This window comes from Crinia signifera, chromosome 12 (genome assembly GCF_055691185.1).
Source record: "Crinia signifera chromosome 12, ASM5569118v1, whole genome shotgun sequence".
Taxonomy (NCBI): domain Eukaryota; kingdom Metazoa; phylum Chordata; class Amphibia; order Anura; family Myobatrachidae; genus Crinia; species Crinia signifera.
Window position 1 is genome coordinate 19,961,283 of NC_139228.1, and position 13,611 is coordinate 19,974,893.

At 45.3% G+C, this 13,611-nt stretch overlaps 1 protein-coding gene across 2 annotated transcripts in view; it reads right to left on the reverse strand.

The window, feature by feature from the left end:
- The window catches only part of RPAP1 (RNA polymerase II associated protein 1), a 59,137-nt gene that overhangs the window by 38,031 nt on the left and 7,495 nt on the right, over positions 1-13,611 (reverse strand). For both annotated transcript variants that reach the window (XM_083167516.1, XM_083167517.1), the window contains exons 2-6: positions 10,488-10,698; positions 7,605-7,753; positions 5,865-5,957; positions 2,699-2,867; positions 1,130-1,294 (exon numbers count right to left, since the gene is read on the reverse strand). In XM_083167516.1, the coding sequence (XP_083023642.1) occupies positions 1,130-1,294; positions 2,699-2,867; positions 5,865-5,957; positions 7,605-7,753; positions 10,488-10,677 (766 nt within the window). In that variant the 5' untranslated portion in view covers positions 10,678-10,698. The remainder of the gene's footprint in view (positions 1-1,129; positions 1,295-2,698; positions 2,868-5,864; positions 5,958-7,604; positions 7,754-10,487; positions 10,699-13,611) is intronic.

Below are 13,611 nucleotides of genomic sequence, written 5' to 3' on the forward strand. Positions count from 1 at the left end.
CACTGAGCTCCGCAAAGCACAAAGGCCGGCAGGAGCATAAAGTACTGTACCCTGTGCTCCAGTAGGAGAGGTACAGGTGGGATTTGCCCATATGGCCCGGCAGTGAAGAGATGGAACTCCAGACTGGCAGAGAGCTCTCTGTGTCCTTCTTACACTTGCAGCAGGCAGGCAGGAAGAGATCAGGGCTGGAAACCCCATGGGTACATCCTAGCTCCTGTCTCCGGGAGAGGGGCTGTGTGAGGAGAGGCTCCCTTCCCCCTACTAGCAAATGGCCACCGGGATTTCATGACTCATGCAGCGTCGGTAAAATGGCGGGGATCCGGCGCTTGCCGGGCGGCCCCGCATACCGACGCCGCTGCCCACACTCAAAGTCTCCCTGGTGGTCCAGCGGGTCAGGGTGCACACCTAGTGAAAGGCGGCGTTCTGGCCGCTTGCTAGTGCAGCCCGGCGATCCCCCCCACCGGGCTGCTCAGCCGCTATAACTGCGTGCGCATTCGCACTCCCGGCGGGGAGCGCGTTACCTGAAAGCGGTTGTCACCGCTGATGTCCCGGTCCCCGTCGCGGCTGTGCTCTCCAGTGCTTCAGAGCCAGCCGAACACCCCCGCTTGTGGAAGCCACGTGGGTGGTGTTGGGCTGCCGGGTCCCGGGTGATGGAGCGCAGTGCAGGGGTCTAACAGACCCCCAGCGCTGCTGCTCTGTCACTGACCAATAGTCAGTGTAAAAACAAGAATAAAATAAAATTAAAAACGAAGTTTAAGCTGCTTTAACAGCAGCCCTTTCAAAATGCGTGTTGGCTCCTGCCAGCACAATCCAAACTGAAAGTAAGCTAGCCTAGGAGGCGGGGTAGAGGAGGGAGGAGCCAGGGCTGTCTCTGGGCAGTCCAGAAGTTTTATCCTTTCTGGTGCTGGAAAGGTCGTGACCTCACTCTCTACCCAATGTAATCCCTCTGGCCCCTGACGTCTGCCGCAGAAGAAAACCCCCTTTATTAACAGACTTGCCTCTATTGATAGAGGACCATCCACATTATTTTGGTGAGTCACAGAGTTTCATTCTGTTATTTCTTGTGTCAATCTATATAACTGTCCCCATTCATCATTGTATGCAGAGATGGATATAGCTCTGCTCTTACCAAGCTGTGACAGCAAACGGTTTTGTTCCTGTTTTATCTGTTCCTCGGACAGAGCCTTCAGCTTCTCCACATTCTCATGATGGATCTTCTGAGCCTCTTCCCGACCTCCTGAAGTTTGAAGACCCTTTCCTGTTATCAGACAGGACCTGGGCAAATGCGGATCACCTGAAATGGAATGACAGTCTCGTACGTTACCTCGGACTATAGGAAAATAGCCCCAATATAAAATATATACTGTATTTTTCTATACAATAATGGGGCCTACACATGTAGCGATGAAGAAAATGCCCCTACATTGCTCCGTGTGTAAGGGTATATCGATGCGCGGCGCTATCGCCTGGCGATTAATATCTAATATGCTTGATAAATCTATAATCGCCAGTGTCAAAGACAGTTTTCTCAGCGGAGAACACTGGCCCTGACAGATCACTCAGCTCACAGCGCTGTGTGCGGAGCGATGCTGAGCGATCTGAGAGATCTAACATCGCTCAAACGCTCATCAGCACATCTCCCTGTGTGTAGGCCCCATAACATATACAAACCAGAACATAAATTGATGTAACCAGAATCTACTTATTAATGGCAGCAATCTGAAAGCAATGCACAAAAGAAACAGCTTCCGACCTTTGTTTTAACACCAAATGCAGGTGCAGCTCCAAGTGTACTCTAGTTGTTGTCTAGCCGGTAGTCAGTATATAGTGCCCTAACAACCTATCCAACTTCTGCTGCGTTCAGGTCTGATCGGCTGTCAATGCCTTTGGGGGGGCTGAAATGAGCCAAAATTGACCCTTCACTCTGCGATCATTCCTTTGGTTGGGTTTAGCTACATTCTGCGGCTAAATGGACCACTCTGGGTGTGACAAGTGCAATAGAAAAGAGAAAAGCAACGGAATATCGTACCCCGCCCCCTCCCCACCCCTCTTTAGATGGGAGATCAGGAGCAGGAGCAATAAACAATTGAATTTTGTGCCAATGGTGCGGTTGATTCCAGAGGCTGTACTAGAACCGATGCGTCTTGTGATGTCACTTGTAGCGGCTATCTCTTGACCATTGATAGTTGAACCCAAATACTTAAAAGGTATCCTCTTGTGCAAAGATATTTCCATCTAAGTTCAGCTGCACAGGTGTGGTTACAGTACAAATGTACTGCATTTATACAGAGCATATTTAGGATGTTTTGAGCACCATGCATATTTTCAGCTAGGGAGACGATATCACCGGCATAGACTAAATCTGTAAAGGCTGTTAGTTTGCCAGTAATGGTGCCCAATTGATTTAGTATCCAGCCCATAGCTAGTTTGAAGAGCATGGGGGCGATACTATACAACCTGAGATTGTGAATGATTGGGGACTGGGGCGGTGTTCCGTCCTCCTGCCTAGCTACTGACGTGAGAATGTATATAAAAATAATGCACAGATATTACTATAGAGCTGTGGCTCTGGGTAAGCCTACCCCCCCCCCCTCCCCCTCCCCCTCCCCCTCCTCCTCCTCCTCTACATCCTCCAAGGGGACAGTACAGTTCGCCCTGTGAGCCACTGGCATGGAGACTGAAAATGCTGGCAACCTACCTGGTAACTGGTACGGTTGGTTCTCATCAGATGACAGGCTGGCCATAGGAACAGGGGGAACGTTCTGTGGATGCACCGTAGAACTTCCTGTCATCTTCCTTGCTTCAGAAATTCTTTTGGCAGCCATTTTTTGAGCAAAGATGCTTATATTCCCGGTTCCAGGTATATCCTAAAGATAGATCCATACAGACATGACAGGTTTCGCTTACGTCGTTCATATACAGATGTTTCCTATGGTGTAAGCCAATAATATAATTTCACAATGCTACATGTCAAATGGGGGGGGGGGGGGGGGGGGGGTTCATACAGACATGGTTGACATAGAATCATTGCACAGGCAAAAACACATGGGGGCATTCAATCCTGCCCAATATTTTCGATAATCGGAAATATCGTCCAGGACATATTCAATCCTGGACATTTTTCGTCCGGGACTCAGTGCTGCAGATTCACCTTTGATAAAATTCTGCATTGTCGGAAAAAGCAGCTAAACTGTCAAATTAGCAGTCGTGTTCTCCCCCCCCTCCCCCAAAATGGAGGGATGGACATTGACGATCTGAAATCATTGCTGGTTTATGACCGATAGCGAATACTTTTGCCATCGATGAGGAGAACCAGATGGTTTCCCTCCTTCGATGTCACAGCAAAACTGATTTTTTTTCCACCCCCAACGTGCTAGGACACGGAGTGTAGCTCCGCCCCCCATAACCACCACATAGTTCATTACCATCTATGGCTGGTTGCAGTATCATCATCGATGGCAATCATCGATGGCGAATGCACTGATGGCCGTTCCCTACATGGATCTGGCAATCTATGTAGTTTCCAACAATCGGAAAAATGTGCAACACATTAAATAGGTTGAATGTTAATACGAGCTATTCTAAGCGATAGTTATTTCCTCCGTGAGCGTACAGGTGCCAGGAGAGTTCTGTTCTATAGAAAACTCACCACTGTGCTACACACGGCCAGGAAAATGTGATCGAGCCGCTCACCAGATAAACTAGGTTGTTGTTTTTACTTTCAAAATAAATGTTCTTACATCTAATGATGTGTAGTTAATCAGCGGAGACCAAAATGAAAGCAAGCAATGTGTTTGATAAGCTATTTGCATCACAATGAGAACACCAGATGTGATAACATTGTTCTGAGAAACAAACCTCAAAAACAATGCAACAACCCCATGCATCACAGAGGGAGCCCAGAACACATCAGAAACACCACAAATAATTTTCATGTATTTAAAAATTTAAATGAAAGAAACGGACACGTTATGTATGGATTCAGAATGTACCTAGTCATATTTTAAACCTAACTTACACTTAAGGTCCATACGCACTGATTGATTTTTGCCCTTCTGAGCGATATTCCTGGGGGGTGGACGAGTTTCCATAGCAGGATGCTATGGAAAGCCATCCACCCTATCGCTCATCTGCTGGTAATACCAGCCAATGAATGGCGTCTGCCGACGATGATGTGAGAGAGCGATTTATCGCTCACCGCTGCCCCGTACACACTGGGAGGCTTTCAAGCTGACAGGCTGGCCATAGGAACAAGTCTTTTAGCTAAAAGTCGCCCAGTGTGTATGGACCTTTACTCTTTTCTATAATTATATTCAGAAATTTAAAACTGGTATGCTAATTTTCCATTTCCCTTTTAAAACCAATCTGTTATACGGAGATAGTAAATGTGTGGACAGCAGGCTCTCCTCCAATGACTCCCTCTCTAATGAGCTGTCCTTGCTGGGCATACAACGTAATCCATCAGCTTTTATAGTTACCACGGAAACTATGACACTGGATCATGTACTCTCAGGTAATGGCACTAATGTCTGGAAAGGGCTTAAAATGGTAACAAGTAAGATGGAAAAGATCAGGCAGAGAAACGAGGAGCCGTGTGCTCAGAGTACGCATTCATTCCGCCGTTCAAGTTCTAGGTTCTACAAGCAGAAGAAGTGTGTGACCTTCATGTAATATTCAGGGGTGTCTGACAATCCACAGGCATCTGTGTGACAGGAGCCGGGCTTCTTTATCTCATTTAATAGCAGGTACATCACTCTGTGACCTACACAATCACACGACTGTGCAGTGAATAGTAAAATGATCGGACTGATCGATAAATCGGCATAAATAAAAGACACAACAGACAAGCAATTGATGGAAAAACAACATACAGTAGGGGTGATTCTGACTGCCTCCCTATATAACGAGTTCGTCCCCGTCCTCATGTTTTGGAGACTCTGTGCATGGTCTATTATGCGTAGGGATGGCCATCGTTTCCATTGCCATCGATGGTTGCCATCGATGGCAATTCTGCAACTGGCCATCGATAGTGCTAAACTATGCAATGGATGACCATCGATATTTTTACATATCGATGCTCATCCATTGAGTTTGATTGATTGGCCTGTGGGCCAATCAAAACACGAGGGGCGGGGCTATGCTACGTGTCCCGGCACTTTGAAAAAAATAAAAAATAGCAAAACATTGTTTTGCTGTTCCATCGATGGTTCTCCCCCATCGATGGCAAAAGTATTCGACATCGGCCATGAACCATCGATGATTTTGAATGGCTTTGACAACTTGCATAGTCGTAAAGCCATACACAGGCATCGGGGCGGACGGAGGCGGGAATGGGGATCACCCCTGGCGTTCCCATGGGTACACAGGTCTCCACTGACTTATATTTGTGAGCCCTGGCGAAATCATTAGATAGTCATCGACCATTGAATGTTTTCTTTGGCTGCGAGCACTTCGCGACACATCCCCTCGCATGGTGGTTGCTAGGGGAGACGGCAGCAGAGGGGGGGGGGTGTAATCGCCGGGGTGGCATTACAAGGACTCGGTAAGCTGCAAGCTTAGAATTAGAATCAGGGCCTCGGTCTCATCTCTGTCCTGTCATCGTCTCTCTCTCATCTGTTCCCCCTCCCTAATTTGTATGTCTCATTGGTGGTCACCACCCCCTCTATCTCATCTCAGCCTCCCATCTGTCTCTATCTTACCTCCGCCACCATGCTCACATTAGTTTCTCTTTCCTCTCTGCCCCCTTTTTTTCCCGATCAATGGGATTTCGATGTTGAGAGGTATGCCCCAAGCCTGTCCCCCTCCCCCTTCTCTCTCTCTCAGTACGAATCAGCCTAAAAAAATACAGCACAGAAAACACTTACCACGCTGGGTATCTCAGATCTGTGGAAGACTCGAGGAAACGGCACTGTGGTAGGAACAGGTGCTGTAATGGTGGCAGTACTTGTGTCACGCTCCTGTAATCATTGGTAGAACAATTAAGGGTCCCAAAATAAGACATTTAAAAAAAGCACGTACTGTACTACAAAAAGAAAAGACAGTAATCAACCAGCAATGCAAACCCAACCGGTGTGTTGTTAAAACATCTCTATATGCAGATTGTGTGTCATATGTAAGATGCACCCACCAGACATGACTGAAGATATAGAAGCTTATTCAAATACGGGTAGAACTCAAAATTCTGGGCCCTACACGAATACTCACACACAATTAAACATCATTTTAATTAAATGGAGACAAGACCCGGAAAACATTCTACTGACAGCTAACTTTGGGGGTTCTTTGAACTACGTGGAGATTAATCTTCTCTGGCTACAAAATGATCAACCTTAATCCCCGTACAAACACTGGGCGACTTGACCTCCGTGCTGTGCGATGGGCTTAAGCACGATCGCTCAGCACACATCGTGGTACACCCGGGATGCACAGTGCGATGTGTGCTGAGCGATCGGGGCTTTACCTATGCCCTGTGATCTAGCAATGCAAATTCGCCCCAAGCAGGCAGGGGAACGTCTGCATTCGCAGGGACCCGCCCACCATTACGTCTGCGTTCGCAGGGGCCCGCCCACCGTTTCTATGGGCACATCCACTGTTTTTGTGGGCACGCCCATGAAACACCTGGGGTCCACCTCAGAACACCCACTGCTTGTCAATCAGTCTGCTAGCTCCTCGGCGAAGGGAACATTTGTTGAAGGCACTCGCAGCGGGGTCCTGCACATTGCACACACGTGCAGTTCAGGCACCATCGATAGAGGGGCCAAATTCGGACTTGTGCTGACAGGTATAGAACGGTCCATTAGTGTGACCCTGTCTAATGTCAGCATAGCAAAGTCCTCCTCTACATGAGGCCAGACCCTAAGGGGTTTATTCTGACCCCATCGCTCCTATGCATATATGCAGGGCCCTGCGATCAGATAGCCGCTGCCCAGGGCAATAGGGGGATTCCCGTGACACTCTCAGTAACCGGATGGTTACCACCCACAAACACTGGCTTCATGTCAATCAGCTAGCGAACAGCTAGTGATCAGAAAAGACGCTGGATTGTTTATCAGGATGGCCTTGCACGTGTGCGCTTTGAACCATACGCATGTGCAGTCGGTCATTAACCGGCCGTCCAGTGAAATTACAAGGCTACGATCAGGTTCTGAATAACCCCCTAAGCCCGGAGAGGTAGGACCGGACCATAGGAGCGAATGTTTCCCCAAACGCTGAAATAATTCCAGCTGCACAAAGGCTGAACTGCGCGACTAGCCGGGATTATTCTGCTATCATACAACACACAGGGCCTTATTCTAGTTCACTCTTTCTGACAAAATCCTTCTTAGATGGACAAAACCATGTGCACTGCAGCTGGGGCAGATGTTACTTGTGCAGAGAGAATTAAATTTGGGTGGGGTTTTTCTTCAAAGTGAGATCTATATTGCAGTTTAAAAATAAAGCAGCCAGTATTTACCCTGCACAGAAACAAAATAACTCACCTAAATCTAATTCTCTCTGCACATGTTACATCTGCCCCCCTGCAGTGCACATGGTTTTGTCCATCTAAGAAGGATTTTCTCAGAAAGAGGGAACCAGAATAAGGCCCACAGTGAGAGGAAACTCACAATGATCTGTGAGAGGACAGCTGTGATGTGGTGGTCGTGCCGGTCCAAAACCTCTTCTGGGTCATCTTCAGCGAAATGGACCCGTGCTCCTGCAACTTTGGATTTCTTGGTCGGCCCTGGTGTCAGCATTGGCGGCAGGTCAGGGAAATCTGAAAGACGAGATATTGTATTAACACCATATAACATACAGGGCGGTATTCAATGTGCACCGTCACTGCTTCGCATGGCGATAATGAAATGTTATCGGTTGTTTCGCATTGCGTTACTGTATCGCTTAATACCTTTTTCCCGCTATTCAAAAGTTGTGTGACGCGTAACGCGTAATTGCGATAAAACACCTATGAGGCGAACGGTGGGAGTTGCTATTTCGCTTTCCCGCCATCGACAAAAGGTATATATTGGCATGCACGTGCGGATTTTAGTCATTGTGGACACGTGCGTCGTAGATGCAGTTAGCTCGCAGTCACCTGTTTCATTTTTTTACTGCGACATCATCAGGAATTTGGATTCAATATTAATGGTTTATATATATATATATATATATATATATATATATATATATATATATATATATGCAAAAAACCAGAGAAGAGACGCAACCATGAGCATATAATTCAAGACAAATTTACTGCACAATAAAGCTCACGTACATTGAAAGTTTAAATGAATATGCTTGCCAGCCTAGTAGAAGCCTAATCTCGGTGGACCTCCTCGAATTGTGCCAAAGCACCGCCACTCAGCCGCAGACCCAGGGATCCTTGAACCAAGCCTCAGGACTTCGCCGCACACGATCGGGAGCACCGGGACCACAGGTGGAAGACAGGACGTCACTCCGTCAGCAAGAATAAGCCACGCCCTGTTATCGGTTGTTTCGCATTGCGTTACTGTATCGCTTAATACCTTTTTCCCGCTATTCAAAAGTTGTGTGACGCGTAACGCGTAATTGCGATAAAACACCTATGAGGCGAACGGTGGGAGTTGCTATTTCGCTTTCCCGCCATCGACAAAAGGTATATATTGGCATGCACGTGCGGATTTTAGTCATTGTGGACACGTGCGTCGTAGATGCAGTTAGCTCGCAGTCACCTGTTTCATTTTTTTACTGCGACATCATCAGGAATTTGGATTCAATATTAATGGTTTATATATATATATATATATATATATATATATATGTATAAAAATGGTATATGCACCCGAGCATCATGGGTAAAAGTTAATGTAGAAATATATTACCGAATAAATTAAATATATATTTATTTACAAGTGTTACAGCTTTAAAAATTATTTATATAACATTCGGAGAAAAAAAAGCATTATTTCAGTTATGCTATTATTTATAAAATAGTTATTTTACTTTCATTGCGCATGTAAATAAAATCGATAAGAGGTGGCGATAATTACACCGTGAAATGTACAGAAGGCTGCATAAAGTAAACATCGAATAGGTGATAAATTAACAAGCTCTTTCTAAAGCGATAAATGAAAGATATCACTTGAACAATGCAAATTTATCACTGAAAACTAAGCGAAACAAACGAACATTAAAAAACTAGCGAAAACGTATCGACGTTCCATAATTCCCACTTTGAATAGGTAATAAGTATCGAACATAGAAAAAGAGCAAAAAAATAAGAAACTGCGGAACAAAAACCAACTATCGGAGAACATTGAATACCGCCCACAGAGCTTATGTAAGGAGAACTTCAGTCATACTACTGCTCCATAAACTGGACAGCAAGAGTATTTGAAATAGAGAGATAGAGATATATATATATATATAGATATAGATATGAAAACGGTCAGACAGCAGCAATCTTCTTGATAATTATCTAAACTATTTTAATAAGATAATCAGGCGTCACCCACATTTTGTGACCATACACTTATACCCATTTATCATAAACTTATAACCCGGGTTATTGCTGGGCAACATCGGTCCAGGTTTGGTGTGGAGAAAGTCTATCCGATTGTGTAACCCAGGAATCTGACCCTGGAAGGGGTTCAACAGGTACGGGTTATAGAGTTGACTCAATGAAGGTCAACAGGGCTCGGGTGGACACCTGAAATAGGCCGACACAAGCATTAGGTCAACAATGGGAAGCAAGCCTCTCGAAACGCGTTGGGAGCCGGGGAACGCACAAGTCCGCACACCGCAGATTCCGGAAGTCATCATACCCGAACGGCGTGGAGGAAGAATGAAAAGCCAGAAGACCTAGGTAAGCTTAGGGACAGTTGCCTGGGATCTTCACAACTAGTGCTACACCTTCAACCACAGCCGGGACCCGCTAAACCTTTCTCCCCCAAAAAAGCCGATAAGGGCTGTAAACATTTTATCACTAACCTTTTTCTTTCTTTCAGCGGCTAAGCACATTTATCATTATTATTGTATCATTATTGTATTTTATGCCACATAACCAAGACACAGAAGCGCTTTTTCTCCCAGTGAACCAACAATGGGAAGGTCAACAGTCAAAAGGACAAACAGTTTTTCACCTTTTTAACCGGAATGTCGACATAGTTTACATGGACACCATCTAACTGTACCGCTGCACTCGCCATACTTCGGGCACAGTGCCTTGCTAGTGGATGGTAGGGTATGAAATACCACCTGTCAACACAAATATCATTTAAAAAAAAAACGTGAAAAACTCAGGTCGACCTTTTGACTGTTGACCTAATGTTTGTGTCGACCGTCTGACCCTATCGACCAATTTAATGTGTCTACCTTCATAGGGTTAACCTAGTGATGGTATCTCGGTTCAATATGGCAAAGGTGAACACATGAAAAGGTGAAAGTGAAGTTTTTTTGAGGGGGGATTTTTTTTCACCAATTTCTCCACTCTGTTATGCTCATACTGCGTGCTACATATCCATGGTTACCCTGAAGGGACACAACATCTCTTTGCTCCGCTCCTCCCGCTGTCTGCTTGTCCGCTCCATCAGACGCTCCCTTTCTCTTATCGGCTTTCCTAACAACCGTTGCCGCTGCAGAGGCCCGTGCAGCAAGAAACTGATTCTGGAAGTTTAAGATGTCTTCTTCAGACTCCCCAGGCTTCGGCCGTGACAGCATCTTGGCTTGCTATATGGACATCTAGCGAGAGGGAAAAAACAAGAAATAAGGGAAATAGTGGAGTGACAGCACAGAAGATCAATTTCAACATGGCAGGCTAGATGGAAAGAGTACAGCTGGGACTGCTAAGCCTGTTCAAGTGCATATTGGTGTGGCATTTTCTTTTTCTTTTTTGATACCACACACACACACACTGCAATGTTACAGATTGCAACACATTGAGGGGGTTGTTCCGGTTGATTCTCAAGGCTGCGAATCCGAGTTGCGAGTCATTCCAGCATCCTGCATCTTTCAAAACCTGTGCAGTTCCAAACCACCAATTAAAGAAAAATAAACCATAAAACATACTTGCCGGTACTTGTTTCCTAGAACGGCACCCAGATTTCCTACGTACGTCGGGAAATCGCATCACATGGGCCATTTTAGTGCCATGCGATTTGTTAATGTAATTTATTCACTGCTCTGTGTGCCCCAGGGGATCGCATCGCATCCCACCTCCCGAAAAATCGCATGTTATCACATGCGATTTTATAGGGTGTGCGATGCCATTACATTAGCTATACAATAATATGATTGTATGCCCAAAAAAGAGGTTTTACGCACCCCCCCCCCCATCACGAAGCGTGGCGAGCGGCGGCGGAACGCGTCCTCCGACTTTTTCATACCCCCACTATCCACGTTGGCGTGGAGCTGATTTTATATAGTGTGGCGAGCCACCGAGCCACCGAGCCCCGCGAGGGGACGCGGAATACATGTAAAGTAATCCACGTCCACTCGCCACGCTTCGGGGCTTGGTGGCTTGCTGCGCTCGCTTCGGAGTGGCATGGATAGTGGGGGGGTGCGTAAAACCTCTTTTTAGGACATACAATCATATTATTGTATAGCTAATGTAATGTTATTGCACACCCTATAAAATCGCATGCGATTTTGAGGGAGGTCCGATGCGATATCCTGGGGCAACCAGAGCAATGAATATATGACATTAAAAAAATCAGATCGCACGGCACTAAAATGGCCCATGCGATGCGATTTCCCTACGCAGAATAGCCCACTAAGCAAATAGCTTTGCCTACCTGGCCCTCTCCATGAGGGAGAAAATGCTCTATTCCTGGACTTCCCTGGTAATGTATGATTGGCAGGTTACATCAGCCCCATCTGCAGTGCACATGGTTTTGTCCATTAGAGAGTGATTGTACCTTTGCGAGTGAACCAGAATAATCCCCCATGTCCCAGTATTCAACCACTTCCTCAGGCAGTATGACTTCTGTAATTATTATCTGCCAACAGCCTAGTCCAGTGGTAGCCAACTCCAGTCCTCGAGAGCTACCAGCCGTTCACATTTTCCAGACAACCTAACTGCAGCACAACCATTACTCACTAACACCTTTTAAAAGATCCACGGGTGGAGCTAATTACTTCACTTGTGATTCTGTGAAGAGATCTGGAAGGATTCAGTATTGAATGCCGGCGGTCGGGATCCCGGCGTTCAGAATCCCGACGCCGGAATCCCGACAGCCGAAATGCCGACAAGGGGGGGACGTGGATCGCCGCCCCTTGCGGCGTCGGGATTCTGAACGCCGGGATCCCGACCGCCAGGATTGTAACTGCATCCCATCTGGAAAACCTTAACTGTTGGTAGCTCTTGAGGACTGGAGTTGGCTACCCCAGGCCTAGTCAAATGGCAATTATAGGAACAGATGATGTCCAATCTTATATATCCAATCTTATTTATTGTATCATTTAAAATAAGACTTTTTTTCTGTAGTGGTCAATTCTTATAAACAAGGCTCACGTAAAGCGAATAAAGAATGAGGTTGTTCATTTGACAAATTTAGAATTAGAATCCGAGAAGTGAAATCCCAACAGTGAGCATTGGGCTAGGGATAGAGTTAGAGTAAAGGTGCCCATAAACGTTGCGATTATCGCATGCGTTTTGTACTTTTAACCCCTTCCTGACACAGCCAGTTTTTGCCTTCCTGACAGAGCCCTTTTTTTCAAATCTGACATGTATCACTTAAGTGGGGATAACTTTTTTTTGCTTTTACTTATCCCAGTGATTTTGAGATTGTTTTCTCGTGACACATTGTACTTCAAATTAGTGGTAAATTTGGGTCGATACAGTCTGTGTTTTTTGTGAAAAATACCAAAATGTCATAAAAAAAATGGAAAATTTAGCAATTTGCAAAATGTTAAATTTTCTGCTTGTGAGACAAATAATCATACCACTCAAAATAGTTAATAACTAACATAGACCATATGTCTACTTCATGTTTCCATCATTATTTCAACTTCCTTTTAATTTTTTTGGACACTAGGAGGCTTACAATATGAATAGCAAATTCTCAAATTTTCAAGAAAATTTCAAACACTGATTTTTTTAGGGACCAGTTCAGTTCTGATGTGACTTTGAGGGACTTGTATGTGAGACACCCCCATAAATGATGCCATTTCAAAAACTGCACCCCTCACAGTATTCAAAACAGCATTTTGGAAGTTTGTTAACCCTTTAGGTGTTTCACAGGAATTAAAACAAAGTGTAGGTGAAATTTCTAAATTTCATTTTTTTTGCAGATTTGCAATTTTAATACATTTTTCTAAGGAACACAGTAGATTTTACTAGAGAAATGTGACTAAAAATTGATTCCCCCAATTCTTTTGTTTTCATAAATATCCTATATGTGGCCCTAGTGTGCACGTTGACCAAACCACAGGCTTCATAATAGAAGGAGCACCTACTTGATTTTGGAGCCTCCTTTTTATGAGATTATTTTTTAGGCACCATGTAGGTTTCTAGGCACCATAAGATGCTAAAATTTAGGAACCCCCCCACAAGTGACCCCATTTTGCAAACTACACCCCTCAGGGAATTCATCTAGGGGTATAGTGTACATTTCAAACCCCCAGGGGTTTCACCAATTGTGGTACAACTGGGCA